This window comes from Genypterus blacodes, unplaced genomic scaffold (genome assembly GCF_046128005.1).
Source record: "Genypterus blacodes isolate CSIRO-AG114 ecotype Tasmania unplaced genomic scaffold, CSIRO-AGI_Gbla_v1 ptg000044l_1, whole genome shotgun sequence".
In the NCBI taxonomy this organism is placed as follows: Eukaryota; Metazoa; Chordata; class Actinopteri; order Ophidiiformes; family Ophidiidae; genus Genypterus; species Genypterus blacodes.
Window position 1 is genome coordinate 6,675,839 of NW_027466857.1, and position 20,613 is coordinate 6,696,451.

At 41.5% G+C, this 20,613-nt stretch overlaps 1 protein-coding gene across 4 annotated transcripts in view; it reads left to right on the plus strand.

The window, feature by feature from the left end:
• Positions 1–5,463: 5,463 nt before the first annotated feature.
• Positions 5,464–20,613, plus strand: part of atp8a1 (ATPase phospholipid transporting 8A1) — an 81,210-nt gene continuing 66,060 nt past the window's right edge. For 3 of the 4 annotated variants that reach the window (XM_076148917.1, XM_076148919.1, XM_076148918.1), the window contains exons 1-2: positions 5,464–5,814; positions 18,768–18,882. In XM_076148917.1, the coding sequence (XP_076005032.1) occupies positions 5,766–5,814; positions 18,768–18,882 (164 nt within the window). In that variant the 5' untranslated portion in view covers positions 5,464–5,765. The remainder of the gene's footprint in view (positions 5,815–18,767; positions 18,883–20,613) is intronic. The other variant, XM_076148916.1, reaches the window with a different exon arrangement.

Below are 20,613 nucleotides of genomic sequence, written 5' to 3' on the forward strand. Positions count from 1 at the left end.
ATCCCTAGAGTAGAACGCACTGTATTTTTTGCAGGCTTGCTTCTCTCTTTAGGCATTGTAGTGTATGTAGTCAAACATCTTCCACCAACCACGCACATGAATGAATGACATAAGTGGACATCCACCCTTTGTCTCCACTGGTCGAGGATGTCCCCCCCTGCATTTGCATACGGCTGTCACACCCACTGAGGAGGAGAGCGGGAGCGTAGGTGTTCACTGGGAACCCTACCTAGTAGTGGACCAGCACCTGTAATGTGACACCCTGAAACAACACGCTGCTGCCAAAACGCCGGTGTGTCCTCAGAGACATCTCGGGGTGGTTTTGTGTGCGTGTGTGTGTCACAGGTGATGAAGCGGCTTTTGGGAAATGTGACACTAGAGCTTATAGTTGTGACAGCACCACTCTGTTTGAGTGGCATAGTAAGGCCTCAGAGGTTGGAGCAAACCCCTCCCCTCTACAGACCATTACACACACATACGCACACTCACACACACTCACTGTGCCTTCACCTGTGCATGTCCACATGTGCTGATCATTAGAGAAAACCCAGCTGAGAGAGTCTAATGTGTCAAACTCAGCTGCAATTGCATGGAGTTGGCTGCAGTTCCAAGTCTTATTGATCCAAAGTGACCATAACAATCTGTCTAAACTGCCTTTTATTATAAAGACATTACAACAACTGTTACAGAACGGCGTGTAAGGGCTCAGTGTGTAAAGTTGGCCCTAATAGCCAACATCATATGCTATTAGGGCACCCTGATGGTTGGAATAACTGCCTGAGGAGCTCTGCAGGTTTGAATCAGAATCACCTTTTAAATCTTTTTTTCTTTTTACTAACTTCACAAAGCACAATAATCATAAATCACCTATCACAAACTTTTTTTACTCTTTTGTTTTATTTGCTCATTTGTCAACACATAAAATCCAACCTCACCATCTCACTTAACCTAAGCTGCCCCACCAAACAAGCTTGAACAACATGAGGATACACTTTGCACACACATATGGAAGTCTTTTCATTAGATCATTTATTTATATTTATTTAATGATGTTATCTGTTTGGATCTGTTACTACATTATCAGAGCACTTGGAGAACTAGTTATTAGGTCATGACCACATCTCTTATCTCATCACATACTGTGTCCTCTTGGCACACTTTTCCCTAAATGGTAATGTTTCCTGTGAGTCTTTCTACGTCTTGGGGTGAATCATTGCTGTGTGAGCCTGTAAAGTTATTTAAGACTTTGTATGATGATACTGGACCATGCAAGTAAACCTGACATTTCATTTCATTTCATTTCATTTCATTTGACTTGACTTGACTTGACTTGACTTGACTTGATTTTATTTTTTATTTTTTTACTATTGGCTGAACATTTTACTTTCATTTTAAGTAAGTTTTTCTCTCAGTTGCAGCACAAAAACTCTAATGCTGTTTTATTCCAGCATACATAAATACAACTACAATGACAATAGAAGAAAGTAGATCAAATTAACACAATCCATGAAATGAAGCTCACCATCTTGTTGCTAAATGTTTACATTCCTGTAAATTCAGCACGTGTTGTTATCTAGAGTTCAGTGTGACACAGTGAGATGGTGATAGTCTAATCAAACTAAACAGCTTATCTCGCAGCCCTCCTCTTCTGTAGTGTTAATGTAGCTTCACAGCCAACGCCACTGCTATTAAAAAGCTATTTGAAACGATAATTGCACTGTTGCGCTCTCTTTGATTTGTTGACTTCACTATACAACGGTGCGAAACCGACATGGTGACAAATGACTTTAATTTTGTGCGGCTTGAATAGATAGATTTGAAGATTGTCATTACAACTGCTAAGAATGCGACAAGGTGATATGCAGACATCAATCATGAACATGGTTGCGGTAAAACAGGAATGAAATGACTCTGCTGTGGCTTTTTGTTAATAGCTGGCCATCAAACTGCATCACCCCTCCCTCACTGCAGACCAGCATCCACAAGGGGGCAGAATACAATTCAATTACAGCAAGATGTCACTCTGACCAATCACTCTCCAGAGAGCTGTAGGCAAGGAATGAAAGGTGAAATGACGGTAGGCCTGCTGCTGCATGTTAAGAGAGACAACACTAATCCATCTCCAATATTGACAAAATCAGTCAAGCCAGTTCTTCAGCAGCAGGAAGGATGTAAATGCCACCTGAGCCTTTTAAATGAGCTTTACTGGATAAACCTGCAGACAAAGCTGATATCATCACATTGTTGATACGTGATTCAAAGGGTTCAACAGCAAATTCAACATATCTTTTCTCTTAGAATTTGCTATTAAATATTTGATTTGTTTGACATTGACACTGATATTAAATAATAGAATAAATCAAAGGCATGGAACTAGTTTTTGTACAGACAAACAATAAGGAAATGTCACATTTTAACACCTTCGTGGTCACTACTTAATTACATTCACACTGAAGAGACATGCGGGTCAAACTTTTGTCTGACTGCAGTGCCACATTTGATTGTTGGAATGGCCCCAGAACACATTTTTGCATACCTTGCCCATCTATTTACATTCCTAGACATGGTTTGGTTATTAATAGTAAATGGAGCTCAACTGTGACAAAAAACAACAACCTTGTGAAAATTTCACATCAGATCTATGGATTGTGTGAAGGGTTTTTGGAACTTGTCTTTGCATTTGAATATATACTATATATATACATCCCCCAACATCAAAGCCATTAAGAAAAAAGGGTGGCACCAGGCTGTTATCTGTGAAATATTTCTGGATCACCCTGATATTTATATGAATACGCTGATAAACCGTATACACAGCTTTGTAATTGACACAAATATTAGCAGAGATAGAAATTTGCAGAACTGGTTGCGTGAGTCATTGTTTGGACAATGAAACACAAAACCATCGCACACACACACACACACACATAATCGAAGAGGCAGGCTTCTTCTCTCTGTTGCCTAGCAACCTTGGGAGCTACAGAGCCAAATCCCTGTGGTGGTGGTGGTGAGCTGATGTTGTATTAGGTGGAGAGAAGGAAATAAAGGATATGTTAGGAAAAGATCCATCTCTGGTAGGTACAGGAGGAGGCGTTGTGAAGTACAGAGGTGTTTGTATCTTATTTCTGGATGCGGCTGATGCTAAAGTCTATATCTGAATCTTACAGGTTTCGGGGTGTTGATATGAGGCCTGGAGATAGATTTTTGAAATTCCGAGGCACATAGAAACATCATCAGACTGAATGATACCTCAGTGTTCATGGAGAATCTGTTGAGGTCCCAGATGTGAACAGTGTAAATGAGTTTCTGCTGCACTGCTCACACATGAAAAGCCTGCAGACAGTGTTGTTGTTCCACAGGTCAGAAACATAATCTCATTAATTATCTTTATAAGAAATTGGGATCAAGACAGGAGCAGCATATAAATTCTAATTTTAATTATTATTTATGACCAAATAATGTATGATGAGTGTGGCATTCAATAACAAACTAATTAAAAAAAAGACCTGGGTACAGATCAGGACATGCAGCATTATCAAGATGTAAATGACTGCCGGTGCAATGGTGCTGGTGTCTGTAATGCTGCAGTTCTCTCAGGCAACTGCAGTGGTGCTGCTGCTGTACAAATGCTCCCGCCAGTGTGATTTGCATTTCAGCTGCAGTGAGAACACGGATGGATTTCCTCTACGTACATGCAGCTTAGGAGTCACAGCAGATACATAGATTTCTTCTTTGTATTTCCAATATATTGCTGTTTTATGTTCCTGTTTCATGCTTGCACAGAGTCATAACTGGAGAGCTACACACTGATGTGGGATTTAAAGCAAGAAAGCTAGAGTAAGTCACCCTGGATTAGCTCTTCTGCTGAGCGTAGCTATAGACAATAATCACATAATAACACACTGACTGCTGCCGCAAAGCGTAGCTTAATTCACAAAAGGTTGAGATAGGAAGGTCGTGGTTTATCAATGCAAATCTATGCAAAACAATTATGTCATTTTAGTTTCCCCACACTTGACATTGTTATGAAGAAGGTTTTTACACTGTACTCAACATGAGTAGTGAGGCCATGTGATACAGTAAAAGGGCTCCATCATCTGCCATAATAGCCTTTCAAAAACAATATGACCATAATCAGCTAATAAGCACAGTGGCAAAGTCATGAGGGAAACTACTTTGTGAGGTAATTGCTTCCCATCCGGTAATCCATGATGGACCCGTTCTTCCTGTCTTAATGTGAGTTGCAGATGTCTAGAATTTGCAACTACAAGAGATGTTCTTACAGGGTTCTTGGAAATTAGAAACACCCACAAATTGTTGGGGCCATTATAATTTGTACATTATGGTGTGTGTGTCATTGATGACTTTGTTAATGGTTTAAAATGAATGAAATCATCAACAGCAAGTCCTATTCTAAAGTGTTCCCCAGCTATACAGTATCCTCCCAATTGTATTGAAATGAGGAGTGATTTCCAAATCCCATCAGAAGTTTTGTATGCATCTGACTATGTGCTATACAAAATGCTGTATTAAAAATAAAAAAACATGACAACAAAATAAAAATAACTAAAACAGCAATCACATTAGAATCACTACTACCACAACATATGGGCATACACACTCAGTAATGTTGTATGCATTACATTTTAAGAAATTGACAATGCAGAATTTTCCTTATTTGTGTCATTTGAAAAAAGCGAATGAAATATTTTACTTTGCTGCCTCTTTTCACCCTAGAGAAGGTTGTGCAGAGCTGCACAGTGCATGCCAGCTCGCTCTGTGACATCCTTCATGATGTTAATGACAACTGTGATGTAAAATGCCAATTTCTACCATGGGCAATAAAGTATTTTCAGAAATATTGACACCAGAACACATAAAACAGCACCAAAATATAAAAAACAAAAAAATAGAAGAGATGAAATAAGTGCTGGAGATAACTCATCATCATGAAATCATGAATGGAAGGGAACAATTATTGTATTATATTATATTGCATGTTTTTGCAAAATACAGCGTGGAGCTTACAGTGTTGCCCTGCGATTCTTTCTTTTTTTCAAAAACAGCAAGAAGATGAAATTGTTTCCGCGCATATGTTTATATCTGTGTTGGTGGAGGTTTATCATTCTCATGATATCGTTCATAACTACATTTTATTCAAACTGAACGTCTTTGTGACAGACGTACTCCCACCCAGTGTGCCTTTGTTATTTCCTGAACCTGTGAACAACAACAGGCAGAGGGGGGAGACAACCGAACAATACTCCATTTGTTTTTTCAAACTGTATTGTATCTACCGGTTAAAATACACAACTTTTCTCTTTTATGAGTCTACTGAAAAAAATTATTACGCAACGTTTTATTTTTAAGGCCCCGGCGTTATGACAGACATTGTTTTCGGTTAGTCCCTCCCCCCTTGGCGCATTCGTAGTTGGTACGGTCCATAATGTGAAGCGGCACCGTCCCCCTCATTTCAGTTTATGGTGAGTCCGTGTTCACTTCTCATAATCCAGTAGTGTCTGTCGTTTTCACTCCGTCGTGAGCACCGGGATGTCGGGGATTCCGTGGCTTCATTTTGTTTTATCGGCGCTGTGACATGAATGTTAATTAAACTACGCAGACAGCGGTAGAGTCCGCATGAGAGAGCGTCCCCCGGTGTATGTAAGCCATTTTTTGTGGAATTCCTTGACGGCGGAGAAGCAGCACATACAACTGACAAGCAGGGGCCGCTTGACAGGTGCTGTCGCCCGGCTCTGCGTGGAGAGATGCCCCCCGTCCAGAGAACGATGTCTGATCTTCGCACCCGGGCGGAGGGTGAGTGGAGAATATTTTGACTTGGTGGCATGTCTTAAGAGGATGTTAGCTAAGAAATTTCCCCGCCGTAACGTTATTTGCACTTAAACGTTACTACAAGAAGGCCGGGAGCTCCCTGCAACTACACTAAGTTGCTAGCTAAAGCTTTGATTAACATTACCCAGCCGTAGTCCAGGAATCTCCCCTCCTGGGCCTTGTGGGGCTTCCAATAGGTCCTACAGAAAAAGATTTAGAAAATCCTGAGAGCGGCCGAGTGTGTGAGTGTGTTGTGATGTCATATCTGCAGAAAACCCCATCATTAAAATCAAACAAGTGTGATGAAAGCCTAACACGCATCCAGAGTGGAGCCTCAGTCATTGCATGGCTGCAGATATCTTGAAAGTGCAAGTAGAAATCCCTTAAGGTTGATCTTTCGTGACATTCACCTCTTTGGTCAGCCAAAAGGCATCTAGCATGGGTCTAATAATATGGCCATTGTGTTTTGGCTGTGACCCTCACTCCTTCACTGCACCAGTAACTTTCCACTGCTCCTCGGCTGAGACGACGGGGATCCATCACATAGTTCAAGTCATTTTAATACACAAAAGATGAGATCTGTTTACTTTATTCTTACAAAAGCCCCTTACATACATTATTCTATCTTTGCCAAACACAGGGGAGTGTCTGGCGAGTGGAAGCACACAGTCCAGACAGTTACATCATTGTTATTTGTGAAGTCTTTGAGGTCTTGGCCCTGACCTTTAACCTTTTATGGATTGTGGGTTTTCCATCCAGAACTCAATAAAGTATCAGCGTGTCAGTCATTGTTTACGAGGCTTACTGCAGGTTTCAATTCACGCCACACTAAAAGTTATATCACTGATGCGGTTTCAATTCCGCATGACTTGGGTTTGATTTATAATGCTGCATAATATCTCAAACTGACTTACTGCTGTTGTGTTTATTTTTGGTGGCGGCCAAAGCAACAACCTGTCGTCGCACATTAGTGAGTGAGAATCTTAAGGCAGTCCTTAGCTTTCATTTTAATTTTGTTGACTTCCTGATACCTTATCATGTAACTTTGCTGATGAGAAACAAATGTAGAGTAGTCGTAACATTTGAACCCTATTGTTTATAGATCTTTGTTAGGAATTAGAATAAAAACATGGTCGTGGTTTCAGGCTTAATGTCTATCAGTGTATATCAGTAACATTTCTTGCATCTCTGTCATCAACATGTGATTCTGAGAAACATTTCTATTCCTCATCATTCCAAATGCAACAGCACATTATCTAGTGGGATGAAATATATCTTCTTCATATTAATGACGATTGGGGTTTACTTCTTAATGTTCACTAACAGATATTGTCACATCCCTCCCATCATTCAAACACAATAATACAGTACAAAGTGTGTGCAGGGTGTATCTCCTGCTGTGGTTTCATCATTATCCTGTCCTGAGTGCTTGTCTGTCGGGATAACAGTTTTATAATGATGCAGAATAGTTGCTAATTATAAACCACTTTGTCATGACAATACACAAACTGTATCACATGACATTGAAGCCCGACGCATTGTATAGGTAGAAATCTGTAAATAATTAAATATAAATGTAGATTCCATGGAGAACTGTCGACCGATGCAGCTGCTGCAGTCGCAAGAGCGGACGCATGAATTATGCAGCAGCTAGTTGCTGTCACCCCAACCCCCAACTACCACTCACCACCTCTTTCAGTTAGAAAGAGCAAATGATTCTGCTTTTTTTCCCCCATTGCTCCATACCACTAAGTGTATACTGTCATCTCCACCTTCTGCCACCATTCCAGGGAGTAACCGCGTCCTCTTTGCTTCTTTGCAAGCATCTTTTAGATTGTGGGATTCAACCCCCTCCTCTCCCGTCATGCCAGGCTGGTGACCTATACCGCTGCTGTCAGCATCAGGTGTTTGCCACCCACATGGCTGCATGGCTGTCTCGCTACTTGAACTATTTTGCTCAATCACACCTCCATTTTGCCGTTTCTTTTTTCTTTTCTGGCTGTTTATGTCAGATCCTAAACATCCCCCACCCCTTAGATTTATCTTTTAATCGCCACAGTGCATCAGGCAGGCTTCCATCTAGAAAGTCTTCTGCCAGGCTTACCACCTAATCCATCCATGGCCTGTCCATCAGCTCTCTCCCTGCTAGTCTTGCCCTCCGCGTGCCACTCAGCTCCTTGTCACTCTCCTCTACTGTGCTGTGGAAACATCCAACATCACTGCCAGACCCATGCCCGCCTGTGTTTCCAAAATAACCTTATCTAGGACACCCGGGGCTCAGGTGATGTCAGTAGCTATCGGCATGTTTAATGTGTGATTGTGCAGCGACAGGGATACTGTACCACCTCCACGTTTAGAGCCTGAACTAGGGTACAATTTTCTATAGAATGTTCCGTGTTTAGTTGCAGGATGCCGAACATCTGCTTCCACCCTGTAGATGGAGAAGCTGATTGGCAGAAATCACAGAAGTTATGTCTAGACAGATGGCATCAAGCATCCTATTTCCGCTCCTAACTTGCTTGCGTAGCTGCAGACAGACGAAATTCCCTCATCTACAAAGTGTGAACTAATGGTGCAGATAGTCGGGTACTGTGAGAGTGAAATTCAAAAGACCAGACTCTTGTCATTTTATGTCACCTGGCTTGGATCATATGGTTTGCTTCTTCTTCTTTAGCGTGTAAGTGTCTGCATGCTGTTGCTTTTGAAAGACACAGAATGAAGGTTTATATCTCTCTATTGCTGTCATTCTGAGGGCTTTTTATTGATGTGTAAGTGAGGCAGAACTTCCCCCTGTAGCATTTCCATAATACCAGCTAAGCCTCAGTCAGTGTGAATAGTAGTTACAGCATTGGGAGGGAGCCTGGAGGGGGATAGACCGCTCCCTTCTGAAGGGATTGAGATTTGCCCATGTGCCTGGTGGATCACTGCCTGATAATAATGTGGCACAAAAGCCCAACACGCCACTAAATCCCCTGTCTGGGGCCGCTGGTGTGTCATATCAAGTCCCCTCGGGCCTCTCCACTCTGGCATGGGACATCTCCTCTATTTTCCACTCCATGTTCTGCCTTCCATCACTAACCTGCAGCCGGAATAATATACATTTCTTAACATATTCTATTCCCCCTCACCTCAGTGAATCTCCTCTGTCTGCAAGCGAAGTGGATCTGGCAAGTGAACGCGTGTGTGTGTGGGGGGGTAGATGTGTAAATGACCACGATAAAAAAGCATGTGCACACTTGACTGGATGCTGAAACAAAGCACCGCACCTCCAGTCCCTCGGTTGCCAACGCACAGCACATATTCTACTGTTAGCTCATGCACATTGTTATTGACCTGAGACGGATGAGTCAGGAATCAGCACATAGCCAATTCTGCGCAATACATACAACTGAGAAATGACATTGTGCTGCTCTGTAATGCTTACGGACACAAACTGTAAATTACCTACCTGATTACTTAGTTAAATCTGAAAGAAATGTACACTGTTGTGTTTTCGCTGTGCAAAAATGTCCATAGATTGTCTCATACACCTGATTATAAATGCTTACTAGTGACAACTTAGAGTAACAGCTGCATATTTTAATATAAAACGATCATCTGAACATTTTTCCCCGCTCAAAATCAGATTTCTACATGCAACACATTGGTTTACAGTAAGTTTGGCTGGTTCAAAATATCACTATAGACATAAAGGCAAACTAAGCTCAACATTAACTGCATTTGAACTGTTGAGATTGGGAAAAGCAAAAAAATCTATTTCACCATATCATGTCACAGATCACAATATCCACATTGGATATAGTATCCAGTCCAGGAAGTGTTCAGTTACGCTGCTCGGATGGAATGTTATTTCTGAGCTGTGTTACAAATACAGTTTATGCTCACAGTGAGAAGAATCTTTTTAATGTTTCCTCAACTTAGGTCAAATGAGGTCCTGGGTAACTCAGTCCAGACAGCCTTTTCCTAAATATCAAATAATTCATGAAAGAAGCATTAGATTTGAGACTGGAGAATGAGCCCTAAAGCAAATTCTCTCCTCTTTTTTTTTTTATGACTAATGATACTCTAAAATCTCGATCCCAGCCTGTGAGGTTTGCATCTGCACGGACAGCTGGAAATGCACCAACAGTGAAGACTCTGCTCACTTTGCGCAGGAGATCAATGTGGTCGTGTCACGGCTGGACAGCAAGGTCAGACGCAGGGGTGTTGGCAGGCTCTACACAGGAAGGCAACGCCATCAATGGTCAGGAAGATGAAACCTCTTCTGTCCTTGGCCCCTGCGATCCCGTACATTTAATGACCTTGTTCCCGTTTTAACTTCATGTTCAACTAGGCCACGATGTTGCGTCCGGCTGAAAGGAGTATAAGAGGGGTATATCTGCTATAAACAACACAATGATATGGATTTATTTATTGTGTTTTGGGCGCTTTTTGACTGAATTTTAATTATGACACAAAATGCATTGCAAGCTTCGGTACAATTCTGTTTAACTGCTAAATTAGACAATATCAGTGAAAGGTGAGACAGCGTACATATGCATTAGATATGGTGGCTGAAGAAATGGAGACGTTTAAGTTGTATATATTATTTGCTCATTGTCTGGTTTTCTCTCTGTAATCCAGTAATTTGAGAAGGTGTCCCAGCTGTCAGTGTTGGTTTAGCATAAAAAAATCTTTTGAGTGTCGAACTTATATACTTTGATTGTTACCTTCACCGATCTGCGCACAAGAAACCAGATAATTGTCATGGTTAAGGTGGGCCGGAGGCAATTCGACAGCTGCTGGGGCGTATAGGAGAAAAATCAGGCTGCCTGATGAAGCTGCCACTCTGAGGACACATCACTAACATGTCACATCAGGTCACTGAGCATCACTTAAACACTTGGATGGATTTGATGTGATGCTCAGCCATCCAGATATTCTATCTATATATAAGATAAGATGAGAGAACATTTTATATATAGCAGATGTGTATATATAGCGATTTCCCAATTTAGTTTTCCCCCTGACGTCTGTAATGGTCCCTATCAGAAGAGATCAAAACAGTTGCATGAAATTGGGATTTTAAACTAACGTGGATCATAATTGTTCACTTTTAAATGAAATATGTCCACAAATATGTCCAATTGTGTAGTACTTGTGAAAGTGCTGAAGTAAAGGTACAGCTGCATTGCCACAAGACCAATCTAACACTGTGCCTTGAATCACTGGTCTGCGTCCTGTTAGGAGTCTTTGTTTTAAAGATAGATTGTGCACCACATGGCTGTCCCTTCTACCATTCATAAAAGTGTACACAGGAGAACGGTTTCTGTCCCTGCTGATCCCAAGCTAAATAAAGCCAGACCAACTCTGATGTCACAGCAAACCCCAGCTGCCTGTGTTAGTCTTATGCTCGGACCATCCCACTCTCGTCCTCCTGAGCCTATGAGGGGACGGACAGCGCCATGGGGAGGGGATTAATTCTGCAGCTGCCTTGTCGTTGTTGTTGTTTTGGTGAGGGCTGGATACAGAACTGAGATTTGATAAGTGACTTATGGATGTTACTGTTGTTTGGATTGAGACGGTACCTACATGCATGTCCTCCTCAAGCTCCTCTCTCATTTGCAAATGAGTTTGGAGATGGAGCAGCAGGTTTCTCTGGAACTTGCATTCTCATGAATAGGCTGGCTGCTGTGCCTACTGAAATATTTATCCAGCATAAATGAATCATGTACAGAACTGTTGGTAGTGATGAGCGGATATAAATAACATATTTGGTTCAGTGTATTCTGGGCTAGAGAGACCCCAAAGATCTGAGATTTGGAGCTGAGCAATGCCCCTAATAACCATGGTCGACGATGCTGTATATCACTGTTCATCTACCTTTATTTACAGATATATCTTATGGTTATAATTACCTCCATCAAGGGGGTTATCTTTTTGTCTGCGTCATGTTGAAAGGCCCCCTGTCTGCCTGGTTTATCGGCATGATTTCTCAAAGTTACGAACCAATTTTCATGAAACTTTTGCCCACCAGTTTGATTTTCTTGTTTTCAAAATAGCTTTAGGTCAAGCTGCACAAATGTTTTATGTTACTGGGGGATCTGTTGGGCGTTGGTGAAGGCCCTTCTAGTTAACAATGTGTTCTTTTGTGTGTGAATCTAATCGTTTCACACATGCCAATCCTTTCACTGTAATTTCTTTTTTCAGTATTTCGTGCAACTCTGACTATGAATCGGCTGCCATTTGTTTGTGCGTATTCAATGAAAACCAGCCAACCATGGTACAGTATTGTTGAATGAATGGTGTTGGTTGTCTACAGTTTGTTGACTAGCCAACGAGTCTCTCAGCCTCAGTAGAGATTGTCCAGCATAATAGGAGTAAGAATGGACTCTGCATGCGCTTATTTATGGAAGAACAAAAAGCCCTTTTACGTTTCGACTGACCTCTAGTTGGCTAAACCCAAGGGATCAACTAATAGATGTTCCCTGGAAAAGTCCTATGTCATTGAGCTGAATCATAAAGCATAATCATAGCCGTAGTGAGTACTGGCTCTAGAAGAAGTGTCAAATGCAGCATGCCACATAATATCTTTGTGATCAGATTTGTTCGAAAGGCTTTATTTGAGCTCAAACATGAATAGCCAGAATATGATACTGTTACTAAAAATAGCTTGGCTACAATAACAGTCTCTGCTTGGTCCTCTTGAGGATTCATACTGCCACAGTGAAAAAGAGTACTGACCATCTCAGTTGTGTTGTGTTCTTTATTGTTGGCCATGACATGTTGTTTAAGGTAATAAGCTTGCATAAAGTCTCTATTGTCCCCGTCATGCCGCCATTAGGTGCATTATATCTTGTTTATGTTGACAGTCACGCCAGCAATCATCTCCCACCCCACGCTTCCTCCTGACCAGAGCTAATACATTATCACCCAGCAAACCATAAATCTTCAATCATAAACCTATCATAGCTAACATTGTGTTGATATATGAGCGCGACGTGTCGGTATACAATCCAAAGTAATTGTGGGTTTTATTAAATTCAGCTGCATACATAAATAAGTGCTGATGACAGATCTGTCTGACAGTCAGATTCAATGTTTTATTGAAGGGATTTTCCATATTTTATGGTTTGAAAGTATATCCATACCTCTGAACTCTCTGAGGTGAATCTAAGGACACACTGGGAAAGAATGAGATGCCTTACCCAATGCCAAGCCACGCTGGGCCCTGTTTTTCCCCATGGTGCGCTCCCTCTGAAATACGTGCCCCCTTGTGACCATTGTTCCACTCGCCTCTCTGTTGGCTGACACCATCAGTAATCCTGACGTCTGGCTTGTGTCCAAACTCATTACGACACTCGGCGGCATTGATTCTTCCTCTTGAGGCTTCCCTTCCAGAACCGTACCCTTCTGCGCCGTTCTCCTACTGGGAGCAAACTCCTACCGCCACCCCGCACGGTTAAATTGATGGCTACATAAACACATGAATGGTGTTGATCTGAAACCTAATATAACGCCTATTACAAATGATGCGCAGAGCTTCCCATTCTCGCTGTCTTTATTGATGTCAGGGTAGTTGATCTGTGACATGCCTGCAGTTTAATGAAATTAGTGCAGACAAAATGTGCAGTGTCCACCAGGGAATATTAAGAGTGGCTTCCACTGAGACATCTGTGGCGATGGCTGAGTGCATTATCCACACAGCGTGTCTCGCAAAAACTAAGGAAATGAGCTGGATATGCAGGGGGGGCGGGCGGGGGGGCGGGCGGGAGGGGGATGCCATAAATGCCTCTGGAAGGGAAGTTGGGGAGAAGCTATTTTGATAGTGGGACCTCTACCTCAACTCACCCCCCCTGTCTGATGTCAATATTGGCCTTGTGTGACAGTTTTATTTTGGTAGGGTTAGCCTGCGTATGAATGAATGTCCCAAGGTGGTTTCCAGTATTATGTCTGTCTTGTACCTTCCGGCTTTTCCTGTTGGTTTACCTTTACTGTTTCACACTGTCTGCCGATTCCTTGACAATGGGAACTCACATTTTGTTGTCAATCTGTTGACGATTGTTGCTTTTGATGTTATACTGGTACTTGTTGCACTTTGCTTCCCTTTATCCCTGTACTCTCTTCCTCCTCATGTGCTCACACAGGGTCATTAGTGTAATCTGATTTGAGAGTTAAACCGCCTGACACAACTACTAGCGAAGCGTCTGCCAGTGTCTGACCAGTGACCAGCATTAATCTGTAAAACTGTACGACATGTGTAATTGGATCATGTGTGCAAGAATAGGAAGAAAAAACAGGAAGCTACAACTGCTGCTGTCAATAATGCATATTCAGAACATTATAAGGAGAAAGAGAAGATCCCTGTGTCCTTAGATGGTCCAGATCTGCCGGTTATGAGGCCAAACTGTTGAGGGAAACTCCTACCTGAACTTTGGTACTGTCGATCAGTGTGGACACAGATTATGCAATTGTTAATCAATTTATTCAGGCATGTAATGTCTGAATGAGAGAATTCCCCCTCGATGTGCATTTCCTCAATGGGCCGACTTGCCTCATACAGTGATTACGCAACACGCCATGAAATCGCAGAGAAGGGCAGAATCCAATTGAAAAGTACAGTCATTGCTTATATGCTCCTCTTTTTTCTGCACAAATATACTTAATGAAAAAACAAATCAAAGGCTGTTCACATATTATTTCTTTGGCATTTCAAATAAAATGTACCAGTAATGTAGTTTTTGTGGCATTATCCGGCCCACTTTGTCGTCAGCAGCTTTACTTTAAACGCGGGAGAAAACTTGATTTGCTTGCCCATGTGTCAGAAGAGTTAAAAGGAAAGAGCAGAAAGACGAAGTTAAGCAGTAGCAGAAGCAGACATCAATGGTGCATTGCACCACCTGGCCTACCCCAGCGCACCGGCTCCTGCTGCGAGGGCTCTTTCAGTACATAGAGACACAACATCAATCACAGCTGCTCAGCCACCTCCTCTGCTGTTTTTACTCTGCTTGTGTGCTGCAGTCACCAGCTACCCGTCTACTTGTACTCATCCGTCATCGTAAGCTTTAATAGTTCATTAAGATTGAACGAAAGGAGGCGTGCAAATAAATGCGTCTTGTAAAAGTTTCTTCACTGTCTATCGCCTGTCACTTGATCAGGCCATATAATTCACACATTATATCATGGACACTGAGTTTACACTTCTAATTGGCTTGTCAAACAAGACACCTCAAACATACCTAGTCCTGATCGGATTTTACTCCTATTATCAAAGCACATGTTCCATAAAACAACAGGTAACCAGAATAACAATACTTCTGCTTAATGCTACTGTACCAGGAAACAAACTGGTGAAACTAACTTTAATACATCACTGTTATAAACAAGGTAATATACTTTGATATAAGGACACTTCCTTGTGGATTATTGCTTATGAAGGCCATTATATGGCTTAGGCGCAGCGCTTAAGCATTTTTCTGCGGCTTCTTATTACATTAGATAAGATTCAACTTTATTGTCAATGAGCAAGTACAGGTACAAGCCAATGAAATGCAGTATTATTCTCCTTATACACAAATGTGTTAATGTTGATGGTCCAGAATGATGTTAAATGCATAGTTTTCATTTAAATTACTTCACCCCTAACCCCCTGTGACATTGTTCATTGACTGTTTTGTCTCAGAATAATAGTTACCCAAAGTTGTGATGACAAGTCAAGCCACAATTTTGTAATTTTGCGTTGATCCAGACTGGTCACAATGAGGAAGCTTGGCTGTGAGTCAGTGTCCTTTAGCTCACCTTTGTCCAGGAATGTTGCTCATTCGTGACTACTGCTTTTGCAGTGTCACCAGGTGGTGTTTTGGTTAGAAATTCTATTTTAATTGGGGATGGAAGATGCAGAATAGTATACGCCAAGCTGATGGTAGTGTTGTGGCCTCACCTATTCAGGTTTAGTGTGTTTTCCTGTGGTTACACTGTGCCGTCTGGTTTACGATATCTGATCATGAACATTACATTTGATGAGGTTGTGTGAAGTGAGGTCTGACAATTTAATGCCTTTTATACATCTATATTTAGATTGCATAAAGAATCAACGAAGATCAAACAACTATTTAGTTTCCTGTGTAGTCTGTCTCTAGAAGATTCAACCTTTCAAACTGATTCTGTGCTAGTGACATGGATCATGGATCATGTTATGTTCCGAAGGCCAAACTGTATGTCCGTTGCAGGGCAACTTCAAGCATTCCTCAGACCATAAGCCAGAAGAACCGAGTCTGTCCAACTGCATTCACCTTTACAGGTTTTAGAGCTGTTACTAGCTTTAGACTAATGCCACTGTTGTCCTATCATGATATGTTGGTTTAATTGTTCAGAGGCTAAGATTGTCTTTGAAATGCCAGCTGAGCTAAATATAAGGCTAAGGGCACTTGTTGATGATGCAAGTTCCTCGTGCTTGCAAATCACACTGCGCTCCTCACACTCATTAGTGCGCAGAGCGAGCCTCTACTTGAATGTCAGGCAGCGCTCCTTAAACTAATGCTGAAAGCTTGAATCCACGCACCTTCTTCCTCCACACTAATCCAATAAGCCACCTACGCTTATCTGATGTCTTGGTTAGCTGTTGCATAACAGGGCTGGGATAGCCAACCCATGCTGCCCCAAAATGACTTAAGGGGGGCAGCTATTTTTAGCCTCAAAAGAGAGAGACGGTTTGAAGATGATGGTGTAGAGAAAGAATCTCTTTTGTACGAAGCCAAGTTGATCGCTGAATGACAGGGTGTGTAATTTAAGCTACAGTGTATTGTTGCTGTAACGTGAGCGAGAGTGTGAAAGTGCTCAGGGTAAGGTGAGTATAAGAGGAGGGGGGAATAAGAAAGCAGGCACTTTCGCAACTGTGTCAGTCTTACACACTACTGCTTCTAGACTTGACGGGAGAAGAAACTTCAATTGGGACATACCCGGCATGAACTGCGGTGACAGTACCTCATGACGCTGCAGTTTGTTGTTGTTGACATTTAAAGCAGCCAGCTTCTTTACGAGTGTCCCCCTTTCTCCCTGCCTCGGAAGTCACCCTCGCCTCCAGTTTTAGACTACAGTAGGTATGGACGCTATGATGCCTCTATGCAGAGCTCATACTCCTCGCACAGTCACGCACTTTGGGGCAGGCCATCCAGCACGCACTGGAACACATGCAACCTGAGACCTTGGAATACTGTTGACTTCAGACTTTCACAGTAGTGCTCTCTTGGCAGTGCCAGGAAGACTAATCTAGTCATGTCATTGAAAACATCGGGACAGGGAAATGTGAACCCCATGCGTTGCTTTCTATCATTTCTTATCTCACACACAAGATGGCCCCTGTCGCGTCTCAGTTTACAGCTTAAAATAATTCAGTCGAACATTATTCTTCTCAAACATTACCAATACTATGATCACTGGCATTTCATTGTGCTTTGGCTTTCAATGTCATTACTGGTAAAAGAACTTCCTGAACAAAGACTGAACCCACAATTGGATGATATGACCTAAAATCACTATAAATTGTCACAAATATTTATTTACAAACCAGAATGCAACATGTTTCCATTCATGTGTTTACTTCTGATATATTTTCTGCCTGATTAATTTCTGTCTAACCAGTTAGAGGCTCTAGACATTTAGACTCACCCACAAGATGAGCTGGGGTTGATTCTTAATTTTTATTTGTATTTTTGATGATATTGTTGGTTTTGGTAGGTTTTCTCAGTTTGATAATATGTTGTTAATGTTAAGTTATTTTGTTTTTTGTCAAGAGTTTGTGGTTGCTAGTGTGTGTTTGTTCGCTGTGGGTGGGCTGAGCTGTCTTTGCTGCTCTGCGTTCATTCTATTCCATAGATTTATGCCTTAAATGACTTGATCAATTCATAATTGCAATATTAATCATAATCTTGTCTTAATCAAAGTGTGACCTTTATCGACAGTCCAGTCCTCTAATAATGCAATCTCTGAGAGCTGCCTGATCGACACACTCGCTGGAACACATACTGTGGGAGACAGTAATTTATTCCCAGTCCATCAGAATTCAAACAGCAAGAATATCCTTCTGTATTGAACACTTCACATTAACATTCAGCCATCATGTCAGAAAAGGCAGAAACGCCCATTCCTCTGCCAACAGTAACGTCGATATTCCGCGAGGCAGCCAAAAGACTAATGTATTTTGAGCAAGGGTCAGAATTCTTTTCTTTAGCAGAAAGAAAGGCTCCATTTTTACTTTTGCTGTTGCTCTCGACGCCTACACACATAACTAATAACTGAACACAGCTGTGCTCTGGGAATTACACAAGCAGCATTAGGCAACATAGGTTCAAGTGGGTACACCAAAAAGTAAACAACTCTCTGTAAAGACATCAGATTAGTGACAGTTTAATGTACCATTCCCTACAGTTGGTCAGTCCTGTCTTGCGAAGGCTTTCTTTATAGATCGGTACCTCAAACTTGTTAAGTAAGTAAGTACTAGGAATTAAAGAATGCAGTTATACTGAAGTCTAACATGTACCTCTGTATTGTAGTGAAACACCACATCTGACAAGCTCTATCGACTCTTGCCAGCAGGATGTCGGACATCACATGAAATCCCTGGCTTTAGTCATGAAATATTCCTAGCAACAAATTGAATTCATGAAAGTCACAGGAAATGTTGAAATGTCTCTTTGAATAATCAAACCTCGTGTACATCCAACTGACATTTTTTGCATAAGAAACAAAATCGCCACCTATTTAAAAGGATACAAAACTTGTGCACCTTATGTGTCTTTCCATATTGCGATGATATCATATAATCTCACATCATAGCACCTGTTGTTACATTGTTGTCATTGTAGATAAACACACTTTAGAACATGACATGCATTTTTTATTCATGGGCACCAAAGTGAGATTTAATCTATAACTAAATGTGTTTTCTCTCCATTCTCTAGGTTATGAAAAGACAGAGGACACTTCTGCAAAAACAGCCTTAGCCGACCAAGAAGATGCCCGACAGATATACCTAAACCAGCAGCAGTTCACCAAGTTTTGCAACAATCGAGTCAGGTAAGGAAATATTCCATTTATGACTGGTCTTTTGTTGAATGGAACCGGATGTGTTTACTTCATGAGTTGATGGAAGATTTATAAATAAAAGTAATTTAGATAATGGAGTCTGCGCTCACAAACTCGTATTTACTTTCAGCCAGTTGCATTAAATGAATACGTGATGCCTTTCCTGTATATCACAATCCATTTGAGTGTCGCAGTGTGTTTGGCAGCATAATAAATGGAGAGATTGCGTTTCAATTAGAGGTCCTGTGTGCGAGCTCTAGTGTTGGCAAGAGACCCACGTGAATGAACTACTCCAAACTACCAAGTTCAGGAGTAACATTACCACTGGCTTGTTATTTGTGAGCGAGTGAATGTGGAACATGTAAACTCTTCATACCATGTGACTGCGTGGACCAAACTGACATTTAGAGATGGGGCATTGTATAATGAAGAACTGTGAGGAAATGTAAGTATTCATGACAGTTGTAGGAAGGATGTGAAACTTCCGAAGTGTTCAAGTATCACTTTTGTATAGGTTTTCCTGGTGTGTTTGTAAAGGCATAGCTGCCCATTTCTGCCTCTCAAGTGTCAAGCATTGTTGTCATGTCATGTACAAGTCAGATAATGCAAAGAAAAAAACAAAAACTGTTAGCATTAACATTTTGTTGGTCTAAAATATAGACTTATAGACCAAAACTTTCTTTTTCCAGTTCCTTAATTATACAATAGTGTCAACGTTCAAACAAACACACACACATAGACACACGCACACACACACACACACACACACACACACACACACACACACACACACACACACACACACACACACACACACACACACACACACACACACAGCAAGCCACATCCATGCACTTGTTGTTAACAGGAATTATAATGGTATAAAAACCTCCTGACTCATGTCTGATGAGTTTTTACATCCTGACAGAGGCTTAATGTGCAGCTGGTGAGCAGTGCCATCCCTCATGCAACATTAAATGAGGCGAAAGTTGTTTTCCCCTGTTACTTTGCGGTTAATTCTATGCCGGCTGTTGAAAAAATTCTCACTTGATGTTGTATTCTCTCAAGGATTTGGCCACTTGCATTATGAACCTGTTAATGGCTCTTGTTGCTACTTTGCCTTTAAAACAAATGTGAGCTGAGTTCTACTTTGGCTCCTTTGATTGTATAGCTTCTTACTCATTGTCGTCATCATCATCAATTTCATGACAGCAAAAAAACTTAAAATGTTATTATCCAGCGAGTGGTGAGGTTCTCTACTCTAAATTTTGTGTTTTATCTGGGGACCCAAGATTATCATGTAGTAAGGGATCCAATAGGCCAGTTAGTGCTCCTAATACCCAATATGGCCTTGCTGGTATAATTTTTTTAAACTGTAACATGTAGGCAATGAGAGGCTGTCGTTCTTCTTCTGAGCGCGTGAAATGCACACACACGCACATTTGCACACATTGACACAAACGCTGCTCAAGATTACTTTATTGCAATTATTCGTTTGATTGTATTCCTCTATTGGATTCAACTATTGACATATTGCTGCAAGAAGATCGAGACATACACTCCCTCACCTACAGCCGTTTTCATTCCGTACGACTGTATCGTGCTGATATTGCATGTGGTGTGTAGGATGCAAGGGACAAGTGAAGCGGGCACGTCAGGGTTTTCTCTGCCATTATACGGCTTGAGCGCAGCACCTAAGCGTTTTCGTGCAGCTCCTTAGCC